The 17,326-nt window shown below is 46.6% G+C and overlaps 1 protein-coding gene across 50 annotated transcripts in view; it reads right to left on the reverse strand.

Annotated features, from left to right (window-relative positions):
• LOC1281862 (protein split ends) overlaps nucleotides 1–17,326 on the reverse strand; it is a 98,026-nt gene that overhangs the window by 6,133 nt on the left and 74,567 nt on the right. For 12 of the 50 annotated variants that reach the window (XR_009765392.1, XM_061649235.1, XM_061649234.1 and 9 more), the window contains 10 exons: nucleotides 11,680–11,736; nucleotides 11,241–11,330; nucleotides 10,129–10,522; nucleotides 9,894–10,024; nucleotides 8,363–8,533; nucleotides 6,440–6,565; nucleotides 4,660–5,151; nucleotides 3,089–3,265; nucleotides 1,084–2,360; nucleotides 324–997 (listed from right to left, as the gene is read on the reverse strand). Coding sequence is in view for 49 of the 50 variants with exons in the window: in XM_061649235.1 (XP_061505219.1) it covers nucleotides 324–997; nucleotides 1,084–2,360; nucleotides 3,089–3,265; nucleotides 4,660–5,151; nucleotides 6,440–6,565; nucleotides 8,363–8,533; nucleotides 9,894–10,024; nucleotides 10,129–10,522; nucleotides 11,241–11,330; nucleotides 11,680–11,736 (3,589 nt within the window). In the remaining variant the exon portion in view is untranslated. Of the gene's footprint in view, nucleotides 1–323; nucleotides 998–1,083; nucleotides 2,361–3,088; nucleotides 3,266–4,659; nucleotides 5,152–6,439; nucleotides 6,566–8,362; nucleotides 8,534–9,893; nucleotides 10,025–10,128; nucleotides 10,523–11,240; nucleotides 11,331–11,679; nucleotides 11,737–12,229; nucleotides 12,490–17,326 lie in introns of those variants that run through there. The other 38 variants (XM_061649244.1, XM_061649243.1, XM_061649238.1 and 35 more) reach the window with 31 other exon arrangements.

Below are 17,326 nucleotides of genomic sequence, written 5' to 3' on the forward strand. Positions count from 1 at the left end.
AATCATACCACAGCTAAGCTCAGCTCAGGTTGAAGCTTTAATCAAGCTTATCAACCATTGGAAGCAACTTTTCGAAACACTTTTTTTGTTTTTTCTGCAAATTTTGTCTCAAAAGCACATTGGTTTGCCACATTTCACCAAACAAATCCTTCATAAAACCTCATTGGCCGGAAAGATCATGGAACAATCATGGTTCCAAAGCAAAGCTTCACATACAAACACACACACACATGTTGCGCAAATGACCCCGCTAAGTTTGTTCTGCTAAATGCCCGACCATTCCCTTTTTAGCACCGCATCGGTGATGAATGCCGAATACTTACAACACATTGTCCATGGTGCCGTTCTTGTGTCCGTTGGTTTGGCCCATCAGCGCATCCTCGATGATCAGGTCCGAGGTGCTGTTGGCTGTGGTGGCATTGCTGCTGCCATTGCTGCTCGCCATCATCGCTGGCGACTGCTGCTCCGATTTGCCGTTCGTCGTCAGTAGAAGCGACTCACCCTTGGTGCCGTTAGTGCCTTCCTCGTTGGTGGCTGGTTCGACCACGGTACCATTGCTGGTGCTACCGTTGTTGAGATTGTTGTTAGCCACCACCACGGCGGCACCGGCGGTACTGCTGGCGAGCAGTAGGTTCTCCTTCTCCGTCACGGACTTGTCGAACTGCACGTTACCGCCGTTGGTGTTGTTGTTGTTATTGTTGATGTTGTTGTTAATGGTGCTACTGTTGGCTAGGGTGTCACTGCTGCTACTGCTGCTATTGCTACTGGTGGTGTTGTTGTTGCTCAGCGACAGGGACTCCATCGCCTGTTCCAGGGACTGGTGTTGGGTCTGTTGCTGCTGCTGCTGCTGCTCTTGTCGAATTTCGGACGCAATGAACGAATCGGTCATCGATATGGTAGATGCGGACATGGCAGTACCGGTTGGTAGGGCGGCCGGCGTGGACGAAAGTACAATCTGGCTCTTGGACATGGCATTTTCCTTGTCGTCTTCGTTATTCTAAAATCAAACACAATATCATTAAGCATTTCCTCTTGTAGCAACACTTTCAACACGTGCTCACACACGTGTTACGGGCAATTTACCTTTGTCGGCGTGTTGTTGGCTGCTCCCTTGGCACGGGTACGGGACATGATTGCTTCAACGCGCTTCCGGCGTTCCTCGCGCTCCTTTTCCTCCTTCTTCAGCCGCTCGGCCATCTCGACGCGCTGCCGTTCGGCTTCCTCGCGCGCCTTACGCTCGGCCTCCTCGCGCTCCGCCTTTTGCCGAGCTTCCTCTTCGCGCCGCTTGCGTTCCTCCTCATCCCGTCGGCGTGCCTCCTCGATGGCCTGCTGAAGCCGCTCCTCCTCCATGCGCCGCTGCTCCTCGGCCAGCCGGATCGTTTCCTCTTCCAGCTTGCGCAGGCGCTCTTCTTCCTCCAGGATGCGCTGCCGCTCGGCCTGCTCCTCGGCCTCGATACGCTTGCGCTCCAGTTCCGCCAGTCGTTCGGCTTCCTCGCGCGCCAAACGACGACGCTCGGCCAGTGCAGCCTTTGCTTCCTCCTCCGTGTTGATGCGCTTGGCGATCATGGAAGCGGTCATTGCGTCAGCCCCGGCCCCAGATACTTCAACAGTTAAACTACCGTTAACGTTCTCTGGTACCTCTTCCGCGACCATCATTGTAGGCTCTGCTGCTTGAACAGCACTAACGTCCTGTTGCTCCAATGGAGCTTGCTGTTGTTGCTTCGTGGTTGGCGCTTGTTCTACTACCTCCACCGTAACGGCTTCTTCTGCTTGCTTTGGTAGTTCAGCGTCCTCTGTCTGTGCGGGTGCCGGAGCTTCTTGCTGCACCGGAACCACCACCTCTTCCTGCTGCTGCTGTGGCTGTTCCTCTTGTCCGAACGATTGATCCACCTCTACCAGTGAAGCCTGCTGCGAGCCATCGTCACGTTGCAGGATCGCTTCCTGCTGGGCGCTCAGCTCTTCCACCTTGGGAGCAGCAACCGACGGCGGTTCCTGTTTGGCTTCCACCACCACTGCATCATCCTTTTGAGCGGGAGTCTTCGACGCCGGGACCTTCTTGGGGCCATCGGCCGATTTCTTCAACGAATCCAGCAGGTTGCGCGATGCCTTCTCCGGTCCAGGTGATTGCAGCGGCGTAGAGGACGCTTTCGGTGTGGCACCTCTCGCGCCCGCGGAACGTTTCTCTGCCGAATGCAGCGTCAACGGTTTCTTCGTGGGCGTTTCCGTGCCGGATGCGGATTTTGCAGGGGTCGTGGTGAGGCTGCCGGAACCAGCGCTCGATAGCCGATGTTTGCTGGTCGCGCTAGATACACCGCTGCCGGTCGATGCGCCGGATCCTGTCTTTGGGAGTGGAGGTTTATCTGCAAAAGGGTTTGAACCAGAACACATTGAATGAGTATCGTTGTAATGTACAGGACCTTCCGATTCCTACCACCGTGGATTTCACGAGCGAAAAAGAGCCCTCGCCAGAAATCATTTCTTGTCCCTCAATGGAACTTGACTGGGAAGTGTTAGTATTATACAGAATTGCAAACAAGCAAATAATCGAAATGGCAAAATTTGTAAAAGCCCATGTTTGATTGTTTAATAATTTTTGACACCTTGCAAATTTCAATAAACCATAAGCAATTAAAACAAAGCTCGTTTAGAAATAGTTAGACTCGAAGGAGTTTCCCATCCTCAGTTCCCTTGTGTTGGGGTATATTGGCAGAAGTTGTTGGCGAATGAAAGTTGTTGTTCAGAGTGCAAATCTACAATTTTGTGGGCAAATGATTTTGAAAGCTTCAATGAAATATTACTACACAGTTGGATTTCGCAACAGATATCGAAGAGCTTTATAACTATTAATTGTGAATCAATTTACTCGTTAGTTAGCCAAATCGCTCCACAGTTTAGCAACGGATACAGACATTGATATGATTGTATATTTACAATTGAAGTGCAATTGACGCTATTGGGTGATACATTCATTCTTCGGCGAGTAACGTGGAGTAATCGTGTTAATGGGGAGAGGGGAGCGACGAACGCGCTAAGATCGCGAGAGAAAACGTGAGGATTAAAACGTAACAACAAAGAAAAACACACAAACCTTCCTTCAGGCCGGAAGCAGATACGCCCGTGACGGCGATACTGGCCGGTCGTGGTTTACGTTGTGCTGGCAGGGTTCGTCGATATACGATACCGGACGCGGTCGTCGAGCTGGACATTGCACTTCCTGGCCGCGAAGTGTTCAGACTGGTGGGCGTCATTTCACCGGAACGAAGACCTGTGTATTTTCCATCCCCCAAACGGCCAGAAGAATTCATCATTTCGTCCACAGAAAGAGGTACGGCCCGCCACATCAACATGACGCACGTACAAGCACACACAAATCCATCGCACAGATACGAATACAACGTAGCCAAGGGGTGGTGGGGAAGGTGTGAGGGTTGTTAACAGGAATATTTAAGATATAAACGTAACAACACAGCATGATCATATGGAGACACGGACACAGATGGGACCATTAGCGGCATTGTTGCGTTTTGCGTGTACGTGTGCGAAGAGGTTGTTTGTTAGGGCGTTTGATGCGTGTGTTACGTCCAGGGCAGTCGCAACACAATTAGGCCAAGAATACAGACGATTGTCGATACAACGAATCGAAAAGGAGGTTTATTCGGAGGTTTTGTAGAGCGAGCGAGAGAGAGAGGGAAGGAATGAAAAGAAAAGAAGAGAACATCGAATAATCAGATGGAGGTAATGAGTTGTATGTACATGTGTGTAGGTATGTAGCTGTATATTGTTTGTTGGTATTAGCGAGTAATAATGTTGAAACACAAAAAAACCATAACACTGTAAAATTATCTATTGCTTTAAAACATCCAGAAAGAGGTTGAAAGAGCAGTAGATGTAAGTAGTATGTACAGTTGCAGCATAACAGAATGCGAAAGGCCTCAGAACAACGTGTCACTTAACATATGCAACAAACGAAGTAATATTCAATAGGCGAGAATACGAATAAGCAGCCATGAGATGAAGGTTTAATGCGATGAAGAGATGAGCTTTTCGCATCGTTTTACTACCAAGCAAGATGTGAAAAAATAAGATGTTTGCAGTACGATTAGGTTAAAATGTGGATTAGAATGTGGATCATTAGGTCTAATGAAACGAGTTAAGTTCCGGTGAGATGTTAGAGTTAGAGTTAGAGGCACTACGAGCGTGTTGACTCTATAGTACGTGTTAGAGAGGTTGTTGATGGTGAATGTGTATGTGGGTGTAGTTATTGTTTTGCCAATACACCACAGGCTGAAGAATCATAAACCTGAAGAGCACCAGGCATCTTGCTGGAAGAGTACCTGAGCTTCAATGCTTCACAGCAATACAATGGTTATCGTTACAACCACCACCAGCAGGTGCTGTAGCCTTAATTGTACGTGTTAAAAGTTCAGCAGTCCCGTTAGTGCAGCAACCCCATCGACCCCTATCGGTACCTCCCAAGAGAAATGCGTAGCCAAAAATTAGCAAAGGTAAATCGAAGGATATCTTGAAAAACCCCCCATCCGCCAGGGAATAGCTTCTGGGCCCGCGATTAGCATGTTGCTGTTGTCCCAATCCCACACACTTATTCGGTTCGCGATTGATTCGAGGCTATCGAGACTGAGCGAGACGCTTGAGACCCACCGTTCGTCACCAGGAGCTGATTCTGATGCTGTTGGTGATGCTGCTGTTGCTGCTGATGGTGGTGGTACTGCTGGCGGAGACGCTCGGTTTTGGTGATGCGCGGTGTGCTGCCGGCCGTGTTCAGCTGGGACATGCTCTTGGAGGTATCGTTGCGACGCATGGGCGACGTGCTGCCACTGTTAATTGACGACGAATTGAACGATGACTTGCGACCTCCGCCGAAGCCGGGACTGCGACCGGAATTCGAGTCCTGCGATTGGTTCCGATACTTTGCACCGCTGCCGGCCAGCTGAGACATGCTGCGCGACATTCGCTTGCTGTTGCCGCCGCTACCGGTCGGCGACGAGCGGGACGAGGACAGTGACAAACGGGTAAGGTTCTCCAGCTCCAGGGCCTGACGGCGCTCGCGCTCCAGAATCGCGCTGATGTGCTCGCCGTTGCGTCGTCGTGGTTGCGCCAGCTGATCCAAGCGTGTCATCGAGAACGCTCGGCCTTTGGTTGGTGGTATGTCCGCATTTTCGGGTTTCGTGTGTCGAGTGGGAGTAGGTGGTTGTGTGTGTGTGTGTGTGCCGTAACGGAGGTGGCGGTGGTAGAGGTGAGGTGGGCGCATCAATTCGGCAAACATCAGAATATCCATCGATATTTCATCGTCGAACGAGAGAAGTATTTGGGTACGTGATTGTATGTGTGTGTGTATGTATGTGGGCGTTCATGTGGGATTATGCGTTTTAGTGTTAATATTCGATATGATGAGTGTGTGTATTTTGTGACAGCCATCATCATGCAGAGAGGACGAGCAATGAGTTGAGTTGAAATATATTTTGTTTCGAGTCAAATAAAAAAAGAAGGTAAAGGAAGAAAAGCAAAAAGAAAACTCCGATCAATAAAATAAACCATTGCTACAAAATACGATGCACAAAATTCCAATGTTCTAATGATTTCGTTCCTTTCACTGTAACATTTTGTCCGTCTTGCAGCACGTGGGTGCCGCCATCGTGTAACGAGAGATGTAGTGAAGAATGAGCGCGAATGATCATGGTATGATGGGCAGTAAACAACATCTATAGGCCACTACTACTTTGCAAATAATTGAACTGATGATCCACAAAAGTAACGCTCTACGGCTTGATGAGAGACTGGAGTTACCCGCGCACATGCAGAAAACAACACATGCACACTCAGCTGAGCGATCGATAATCCGAACGAAAGGATAACCGCACTTAAGATAACATTTCTTCGATCACAACCGATACATCAGTACATCGCACGGAAGCGGGTATGTTTGGTAAGAGGGCAGTAGAGTAGTGAAGCAAAAGCAAACACAAGTAGAAGCATGTGGTAAGAGTTGTACAACGATGATGACTTTCTTCTTCTGTACGCGCGATAGTGTGCAGACCGAAAAAAGAACGAGCTCGAGACAATCCGAAAGACTAGCGGAAGACTAGGTGTGGGGGGTGAGATATGGCCCTCATGCAAAGTTGTGTTGAGAAAAATCAATCATACTGAATAATGAATGCCAATATACAATTTGCCAATGATAAAGTAGTAAAATCGCATGAAACATAATGGATAACTTAGGAAAGAGCACTTTTGAAAAGCCGCAAACATGGCACATAACGAATAAAAGAGCGTTTCAGGCATAAAGACAACACAAGGTAACATACATTAAACCGAACAAAACGAAACCGAACAAGAACGAAAACAGAACGCATAAACAAAACTAAACAAATATGCTAAAAAGAAAATAGTAGACGCGTACGCCAAAGCAATAAAATACTACCTGGTGTTCTGGGAGTGTGTGTACCGAGAGACGATCTAGAGCTATCACGAGGACTAGGAATGGTAGGCATTAGATCGGTCTTTCGACGATTGACAGTGCGCTGATAGTTCATTTCTGCTGTATCGTCTGCAGGAGAAACAGAGAGAAAGTGATAGAAAGATAGGGAGAAAGAGAGAAAGAGAGACAGAGGAAGAAGAAAGCAAAGAGGTCGAAGAAGAGTAGAAAGGAGTGGATTGGGGAGTGGCGGAAAAACAAGGGAAGGGAAGAACACAAAAGTAGTGTCACCGATGTCAAGGAAATCGGTTCGATGGACAACAAACAATCAGTATGTGTGGCCGGCATGGAAACCCCGTGAAAAGAAAATTAGTAAAAACAAGAGAACATAGAAAAGAAAAGAAAGAAAGAAAGGTATGAGTTATGTGTGCGGACAGAATGCCGGACAGTACGTTTATCGTTAACCACCCACCGGAAACAGGTGTGTTGTTGCCGAAGCGTTGCATTTCGACGTGGTGTTGGAGTAAAGGTAGTAGAGATAGTCGAGATGAGAGACACATAACGTGGCAGAGGGATGGAGGGGTAAGAAAGGAAATGAAGAAATAACACAGAAAAAGTAAACATGGAAAGAAAAAGACAGAAAGAGACAAAAATGAATTTAATTATATGTCAACAAATCTTCATGTGAGAAGTTTTCGTTAGTCACCGAAAGAGTTTTGTTATTTTTGCAGTGGTGTTATACACAATTTGGGGTTTAGTCGACTTTGGAAAAGGAAAATTTGTTAAACATATCACAACAACTGGTAGTCAAAAGTTGTAATATAGTAGTTATTTATGTATATTCAACACAGCATGCTTCTAGGAATTCATACAATTCACGTTAAGAGCCAATTTGTAAAACAAAAACTATCAAATTCAATTTAGAAGAAGTAAACATAAAGAACACAGTTTGAGATATAGTTACTTAGTTGAACCACAAACATAACATACATTCACTTTCATCATGGCGTTCAAACATGCACAAACATTAAACAAAAACATAAATGAAAGGATAAGTGTGCTAGTTTGTAAGAGTAAAGATTGCATAAAGAAAAGAAAAAAAACAGAACAACAGAACAAGGAAGAAACGCTCTTCGTAATAGTTTTATGCGCTATATAAGCTATAATAATATCCGACTGAATGTAAATAAATACAAAGCATTCATTCCACATTTATACATTGAGCGTCGGAAGGTACTTTCCAAGCGAAAGCTTCACTGAGTACAGAAGATTTCACTGAGAAATAGAAACAAACCCAGAACGAATCAACTTGCTAGTCGACAAAAACCAGCCACACCCAAACAAAAAATGAGAGCAAAACGTCAGTCAACACAACGTCATGGTAACATCCTAACTGAACTAACTATTTATTTACAATCATTCCACTGGAGAACAAAAGCCAGGCGCCAAAATGCTGAGAAGGCAAACAGGATTTAACAACAACAACAACAACCACAACAACGCGAATAACCAGAGTAACAAAGACATGTTTGCAACCGAAAGAGTAAAAGACGAGGTGGTAAAGCAGTATAAATGTTGGAATAAAATTAAAAAGACAAACAGATGGTGTAACTAAAAATAGTAAGGTGCGGAATAAACTAAAAGAGATGTAACAAACTGATGCGAATGTATATAACAGTGCGGACAAACTTAAAACCTTTGCGAAAGAAATGAAAGAAAAACAAATGAGTAGGAGTTGAAACCAGAGCAGAATGTACAAAAGGGAGAAATGAAGCTGAAACTGATTATTGAAAATGAAATCAAAACAAATAAAAGTGCACACCAAAACGAAACGTTTGAACAGGGATGCAAAAGAAGGCAAAGGAGAAATAGAAGGCATTGCTGTTCTTCCATTGGAGTCGCAAGAACACGCATAAAGGATGGCTTTACCCTTTCCGCTAGCATAATTGCGCGAAGCTGCCGGTTGATATTCGGCAGCCGTCGGAGGATCGTCGATGTTGATGCCGGACCCAGCCAGCGAGAACGTTAGCTTTCTCGGACACTCGCTGGTGCTCGTCCAGTTGAACACCTCGTACATCGAGCTGGACATTCGCCGTTGGTCTGTGGGTGGGCACGAACACACAGCCCGGGGGCCACCGTTGGGAGGGTTTTGTTATTTCAATGTTCACCATGGCATACGAATAGGGTACGGGACAGTCAACACAGGCCAGCAGGAACCACAATGAAGCAATGGACACCAAAAGTGCCCAGAGAAGAACAATCGATGAAAGTAAGAAATCGGTCAAACAACAAGACAAGTACAGCATCCGGGTATTTTGTCCATTATCGCGAAACGATCGCGAACGAGAAGGGAGGGTGTGATTTTGAAGGAGCATATCCGATTGTTTGAAGTGTAGCATTTGAAGCGGGTTGTGTGAAAATCATGTACGAAAGAGAACAGAATTGAAAAAGGAGATTAACATGTGGCGCAAACCGAGAAAGAGGAAGTAGAGAACGTTTTGCTAGCGTATGTATGAAACTCATTAACAGAAACACAAGAGAAATACATTAAGTTTGATTATCACAGCACATTCAATGATTCGTAAACTGAAACGGAACGCTAAACAGTATCGAACATTGTAAAGCATAAGGATAGGAAACCGTCCAGAAAATATAGGTAAAGAAGAAACCCGTATGATTGTATGCTAAGAGCAGAAAGAGAGGACCGCTAACTAAATAGAAGACGCTTGGTTAGGATGGAAACAATAGTCAGAAAGACTACATAGTGTTCTTGTAGTTGCATTAATGTAACGCAGCAGTCCTATCCAAATAAAAAAGAAACATCACTGTAAGCAAACCACGACCAGCAGCAGTTGTATACTAAAACCAATAAGGCGAAGCTTAAAGGAAGATACTTCAGATTGATGACCGACTATCGATCGGACGGGGTACAGCGAGCACTCTAAAAACTCTTTGCGTGTGTTCGAACAAACGGTGAAACACTATTTATGATAACATCCACTAAACATAGCGCAAGGAAGAAAAAAAATAGAAATTTCATGAAACGGAGAGCATAATCTCCGTTGCACAATTGTGTAAAGATATTCTGCAAACATCTCCATTTCGTCGTAATAACATATCTTCCTACAAAAGCTTAACATTTGACCAGCGTACCGTAGGATCTACACTAAACGGAACGGAATAATATCTAACACGAGCTCTACGATAATGCTCCACCACGACTCAGATGATCACATCGAAAGGAACATGGATTCTATGGAACGTGTGTGATGTCGGACTAACCGCATCCACGCGTAATGAGAATGCGTTATGGATGAATGTGTTGTTGAAATCGACGAGTGTCGTTTCATGTGGCATTTTGTGACCTAATACTGCGGAGCAGCTTCTCCGACTGCAGTTTCCGCCGGGACTGTTCAACAAACTACAGCGATCGCCATCATCTCAAATCCAGAATACGTACCGTCGGTCGATCGGTCGAGACCACTGGCAGAGGTAGCTCGTTTCTTCGACGCACTGTCGGTTAGTTCGCGCTCGGAACTACGCCTCGTTAATGCCGCCCCTGTATACGCTACGTTCGTAATGGATGTGGCTCTAAAAGTGTTAAAAGAAAGTCGTTAGCAGATTACTCGTTGTCTGATATCCTGCCACAATCGCCCAGAGTAGACTACACCCTGGATCCTGGGCACGACACTTACCTCCTATGAGCCCAGAACGAGCTGCACATGCCACTGTCACTGGTATCGATCATCCGCGGTGTCGACGATCCGAAAGCGAACTGGATCGAGCCTCGATCGTTGCGTCGTTTCGTCTCCATGCGCTGATCCCGCTCCTGGTTCTTGCGCAGTATGTACTCCCGTCGCTCGTTATCGGCCTCGATGATGGCCCGGCGACGCTCCTCGACCTGTGACCGTCGGTCACTTTCCCGCCTCCGCAGGTCGTCCATCCGGCGGCGTCGTTCTTCCTCCTTCTGCTCGCGGAACTTTTGCGCCGCTAGTGCTTGTGCCTTCAGCTCCTCGAGCTTCTTCTGCCGCTCCTCGTTCTGTCGTTCCTTCATCTGTTTTATTCGTTCCTCACGTTCCTTTTGCAGTTCTGGAGAAAGGGTGGCATTGATGGTGGCGAAAAGCAAAGTAAAAAGGGTTGAATGTTAGTAAAGCAGTATGCAGCAATGCATTTTCTCAGGGGGGAGGGGGGGGGGGGGCGATATATAAAATATTACAGGCACACGGGGAGCGGAGAGGGCAAGTATGCGTGCAGGACACTGCCTTAATTTTACGCTTTATTAAGCATCTTTCATTACAAAGGATCGATTAAATCGTGGAACCTATCAGATCATTGATGAACAATTCATTAGATTTGATTGCAAAACCAAACACTTTCTGCGCGAATTATTGCATATTAATCTTTCCCATTTCTGCTAGTTATATCCAAGGCTTATGCACAATCTACGGCACGCAGGGTTAGTTCAATACATCGATAGCAACTAGAAGGAGTTTAGTTGATCTTAACGTACGATTAAAAGTAATCTAGGGAAAAGAGTAACAACGTTCTGTTAATAGGAACAACGCATGGATCCCGTTGTTCGTCTACGACAACAATAGCAAAAAAAACAACGATCATGTTATTATTATGCACACGTGGTCAGAGCACACGCCACAACAACAACAGTAAAAAACCGCATTGCCGCCGTAGCATTAATGGTCGCTCGAGTGTACCACCAACCATGTGTAGTTGAAACACATGGTAATCATTTACACCCAGGACTTTGCTGCTACTGACGAGCGCAACGCGACTTCGGCCTGCAGTATACCTTCTGTGTTTCTACCATTATCGACGCTATCATCGCCGACGCAAGCAAACCAGTGAAGAGTGTGCGCAACGGACTGTTCGTGCAGTCGATCTGGACACGGTCCAGCCCGGTTTGCAGTGCAAGAGCGAGCACAACAAGTGATGTGTAGACGATGGAAAATGAAAATATAAAGAACAGGAAACACTATCATTAGAAGGGCGCGCGGGTCTATCTTATGATAGAGGCTTCATCATCTCTTTCATTGAACGTTGGCGCAATTAACTTCACTGATAAACTATACGGAAAACCCTTCACAATGGACAGTAGCTTCATTCCAGTTCAAACGACGTGAGTTCATTTCGTAGCTTCTTGTCCTGCATCCGCCCCGGAGATCACCTGCTGGCGCAACCTGCGTTGTCAGCTTGTACTGCGGTGAAGTTGTCCATATTTGGTCACTTACCTCTATTGGCTGAAGACGGCCTTGACTGTTTTTGTACGGTCGCATCTCTGTTTCCAGCTGAAGATGACGAGCGCCGAAAACGGGGAAAGAAAGGGAAGAGAAGAGCGAAAAAACAACAATCAAAACAATGAACTTTTAATGCGAGAGTTGTGATGAAAATACGGGAACAACATCGCCGACAGCTTGTTGTGACAGGTTGTGCAAAATCTGGATAATTGCCGACACGGTGGTACTCTGCTGTCAGTATCGATTAGTGCAAAACGCCGATATAAATTCACAGCACGTCCCAGAGACAGCTAAGACAATGCAAACAAACAGTGGTTTGAGGGTAATGATGATTGTCAATCTGTCCAGAACGGCTTGTGAGGAGTTCAGTCACAGTAACGTTATCTTAAATTATGTACGTGACTGCTGGAGATGATTCCCAAACAGATGGTCTTCATTTGACACAACACATCATGTACAAAGGAAAGGGCCATTCGAACGGTGAATAGATTTAGAATTAACATTCCCGACAGCTCAGTGACTTCCTTCTGTTAACCATTCTTACCTAGACTAAATTGAACATGGCGTGCCTTCCGCGTTCCCAACAGCTGCTGCTGATCGGTCAGGCTCAAATTCTCGCGGGACAATGATTTCACTAATATGCCGCGCAGCACAGCGAGCGTCGTGCTCGGAATACGATCACTTTCATCGGTCAACATGATGGCGCTTGAGTGCACTGATTCATTGAAACTGTCATCGTCGATCAAACCCATTACCAGCAGGCAAGGGGACACACCGGGTCACAAGCACTTGTACTGCAGAATATCACAACGATGAAAAGATTTTAGTGTCTATTGCCCACCCATCGACTGAAAACATCAATCATCTGCGCAGAATTGTAGATCCAGCTTGAATATCCTCTCTGGAGCGTTTGATTCTTCGCACTTATCGGAATACAAAACACTGCGTTACAACCCCACACAAACAAGCCCAACCTATCGCTCTAGCTTTAGATGCTCTAGCGCAAGTCACGTTCCTGGTACACTCCCCGTGCCATAAGTACGACGACACACACACAACAGCTGGATGATATCTTACCCCAACTGAAACGCTCTACAGTCTGAAAAGCCCCACACAAAGGTGCACCTTCTGCGAGCTATCAAAACGTGGCGTTGACAGTTGGCCCGTGCTACTTGTGCCCCAATCCACCCCTAACTACCAACACACTAACAATTTCTCTCGTTCATTGCCAGAGCAACCATCCCCCCTTCAATGTGTAGCTGTGCGCCGTGAAGAAGTGTGTACATCCTCCGGCCGTATGCTAAACACCCATGTCCAATTTGCTATTCGCACCTCGCACACTAACACATCCTGAGTCATAATCTTCGAACACGCTGACATTGAGAGTTGTTTATGGCTCTTACTCGCAGCAAAAGTGGATTGTATCAGCGCACGGTTGATAATGTCATTTCTATTCCTGCCAAGACGTTCCTTTTTGCTCGTCATTTCTCGAACGAAGGTCTGACCATTGAGTGATCTCGTCTAATGTTTCATAAACATTGATCGCACAATCCGACATCGACAAAACCGACACACAACAGCTAACCCAACCGGACATGTTACCTTTTAACCAAATCAAAACAAAACAAACGATCGGAGGGAATCAAAACGTGTCCTCCCCTATCAGCGTAGGCATCATTCTCGGTTCAACGAATTTAGTTCAGTGTGGGCCAAGTGCAACGATAATCACCGGCACCGTAATTTGATAAGGCGCAAGACACTCACAGTTGCTGCGGATATTTATTGAAGCAAAGCCCCCTGCTTCTCGGCGCTAGAGATCCGCTGACTGACTCATCTTTCACAACGCACACATACATCTAGCAAAGAACTGACGCACCTTCCGCGAACACTCGCGAGGAGCTAAGCCAGTTCCTGCTATCAAACGAACTATGCAAACATTAGATCAGCGCTACGAATTTTGATCCGCCACCCGTTTTGGTATGGATCACTGCGTATTTGTTCAATCATTTGCACGTTCATCCGAACCTTATACGGCGAATTGGCATTTCTCAAGCACAACCTACCACGTGAAGATTGCACCTGCTTTGCAATGAGACCCGAGCGAGCTCAAATAACACTGTGCAGTGCTGTTCACTTCATATTACTATGGGCGTTGAATATGCATCTATTTACTAACGAACCCCAATTCCACCATATTTGGTAAAGCAAATAACATCCATATATCCGCTTGCTTTGAACAAAAAATATGTATTAATTAAGAGCAAATAACAATAACTGAGTTGTGCTACTCGGCTTCCATCTCAAACACGCTTGCATCACATTAAGACGAGACGCTGTGCAAACGTTCCCATCTTTATTACCCTGCCGACCTTAGAGAATTCGCGACAGCAGCCAGACTACTGCCGCAGCAACTCATCAGCCGTGTGCCGGTTGGAACGTGCCAAAAAAGGCAATAAACAATAGTAATATTGCTTCCACACGACCCACAGGGCGCTGCAGACTGCGTTTTACATCAGCAAAGACCTCTCATAATGACTTGACGGATGCATGCTACCGTATGCCACAATATTTCGCTTCCCCTCCAGCAGCAACAGTTACATCTAGAGCATACAGCATAACAGGGCAAAAGAGTGTGATGGTGTAGTAGCATTGCAACACTGTTTTGTGGTTTATTGTAATGCTCCCATGATTAGCCACCGTCTAGTTCCCCGGCTGACCCGACGATGATCACACACTTTAGGAGCTGACGTAATCGTGGCCAAAGGTCACGACGCTCTCCTGTGAGCTCACCCTTCTGGCAGGCATGGTCCCGCGCCAGCAGTTTGATTATGATGATTCTTGCATTTCGTGTCAAAACCCAACCGGGACAAGTGTGATTCGAAAGTAGTGTACCCTTTGTACTTGTAGCAATGTGTGCTGTACAAAGAATGCCATTCACATTCTTTGCACATGAAATTATCTACAACATTAGCGTTGCAAGGTGGAATTTACGCGCAGTTGCCTGGTAAAAGCCACTCTTAACGTGCTAATGAAACAAAGACGAACCAGCGGCAACGCTAAACCACACTGCTGCCTACACCAAACGGCCCTACGCAAAACGGAAGGTGTTTGGTTCTTACATTGCTTGACAAAACAGTCCTACCTTAAGCAAACGTTCCATTTAGCATTCCGCTAGTTCGCACGTGGGCGAAATAGTACGCGCTGTGCATTAAATGTTGCAATTAGCGTATTCGGAAACAAGTGTTACTGCCACTACCACACTCTACCTGTAGCGAAACGTTGTTGGAATGGAATGGGCTTGTGGTACGACGGTGAGGCCTTTGCTCTCCCCGTATACGGTAGCACAAACAACGTCCCCTCTAGGCAAGGAAATGGAAATGGTCAATCGATTATTCAACTGCTGCAAACGGTTCCAAACTGTCCCCAAACAAGTGCATCGTGTGCATTCGCAAATCGTGAATGCATCACCATCGACAGGGCCCCATCAGCTGTCGACGGGGTAGAAAGTGGAAGCTTCCTTCGGAACGCTGTCACGCTCCGTACGATCGAGCTTTCCGGTGCGCAGGGGTGATCGACTGTGGACTGTCAACCGGGGTAACCGGAGTCTTTTGCCGTTCACCATTCGCCCCATTATCATGCAACGTCATGCCAAAGAGGGGGCGAGCTTAATTTGCATCACACCGAATAACACCTCCAAGCACTGCCCACGCGTATACACACGCACCAACCACGGACACGGGACGGCAAACTTGCCTCGTCACAAACAATTTTAGCTCTCCAAAGAATCTGATCACCTCCGCCAAGGTCGTGGTGGCGAAGAAGTTCAACTTCTCCGCTCGCATCGATCCAGCTGACTTGGCACACCGACAACTCCCCTTGTATATCCAGTCACTTCATTCAAGAACCTGCTCCAAGCTTGTTCAAATGATTCAAGCAAAACGTTCAGTACGTTCGGTGATGCGTGAACGTGATGCAATTGACACCCAGAGCGTTAGCAGCCGATGGTGTGTCCGGTGTACGGTACGTGCGACATGACGTTTTCTTCCCCAACAACATCAAACAAAACGCATTCAGCCGTGTAGAAAGTGTGCCGAAAGTTCCTTCAACTTCATTTGCTTGCTGTGCACCCTTCCACGTGCTGCGTTTGTTCTGCTCCGAAGTAGGGATGTTTTGGTTTCAAACAGGAAGGCTTCACAGCCAAAAAGGGGCAAGAAGCTTTAGCGATAACAAACAAGTAAATATTAGCTATTCTTCGCCTATTTGCTCGACCATGGCCTTTCGTAGATAAAGGTTTCTCTACCTCTTACCCTTACCAGACCCTTGAACCAGTCTAATCTTAACCGATTTCATCATTTAAGGTTATGCCGCCACTTGGGGCCGCAACGAACAAAAATCTGCGCCCAAACAACACCCTTCCGTACAGCTGTTGTTTTTCTTCTTCTTCTTTTTGTTCACCATGGAGGTACTAAACACTTCCACTGACCGTGTGCCGCACTGTGATCGATCGTTTGCAGTGGGCAAAATTATTGGTTCGCAATCGATAATCGTTCGTCAGATTCGCAAGAGGGCGACGGCGGGAGGGCCCTTTGCTTGTCGATCGTTCAACCATATCTCGGGGACAGGTTTACATTGAGGTCGGTCGCGCCACACGATCGCGTCGATTTAACGAAACTACAACAAAACTATGCGCTAGAGGGCATTGGCAAACCATGAATGGAGCTAACAAGGTTAGTTGTTCGCTAACGAACCAATAGGGAAGATTTACAAGACGAATGTTGGAGTTGGAGTTGTAGCTGGCAGAAGTACACGTGGGGTGGAATGGAGGGGGGGGGGGGGGGCTCGATAGAAATCACTCGACTACAGACACACACACACACCGACCGACCGAACGCGGCGGTTGAAACAGTTTATGGGAAAATAATTTTCAAGGGTTTTAAATGGCGCACATAAATTTTGTTTTATTGCCGTGCGACCTGTCCGGTGGGAAGGAATACAACAGTTACAGTGAACATAGCCAAACGATTAGCTTACAAATCGTGTTCGATCCGATAAGAGATTTTTGTTTTTAAAATCATTTAATCGGATTTAGACGGATTCGGTTTTCTCAAATTATGGTTCAGTTTGGTAGGCAATACAGTGATGTATTTGTGAATTGAACCCTCGCCATTCGTCATCTGCCAGTGGGGGGAAAACGAACACCCGGCTGCACATGTGCTTCGTCACCATTCCAAAATTCCACACGCATACACGCAGGCACTCTCACGCGCACACAATCGGGTGGTACCCCAGCCCCGGGCCAGAATCTATTTCCTCTATCTTATCGCGGCGGACGGAATCCGCCACGAACGCATTCACTGGGCTGGGGGGTGCTGCGCTTGCACGAGCTTCTTTATTAACTCATCGAGAAGAGCGGCCACGACAAACGGCAGAGCCCATCACGATCAGTATGCAGGGCCACACGCTCACACAGCTCCACCATATACTTGGGCGCAATTGTAAACTTGTCAAACACGAAGTCACATATCAAATTATATCCCCGACCCGTTGCCTGCTCACCACCGAACCACGACGCAGTCACGATTACTTCAAACTATTGATTCTTGTACAATTTTTGTTTTACGGGGTTTAGGCTCACTCGATT

Source organism: Anopheles gambiae, chromosome 2, assembly GCF_943734735.2.
Source record: "Anopheles gambiae chromosome 2, idAnoGambNW_F1_1, whole genome shotgun sequence".
In the NCBI taxonomy this organism is placed as follows: domain Eukaryota; kingdom Metazoa; phylum Arthropoda; class Insecta; order Diptera; family Culicidae; genus Anopheles; species Anopheles gambiae.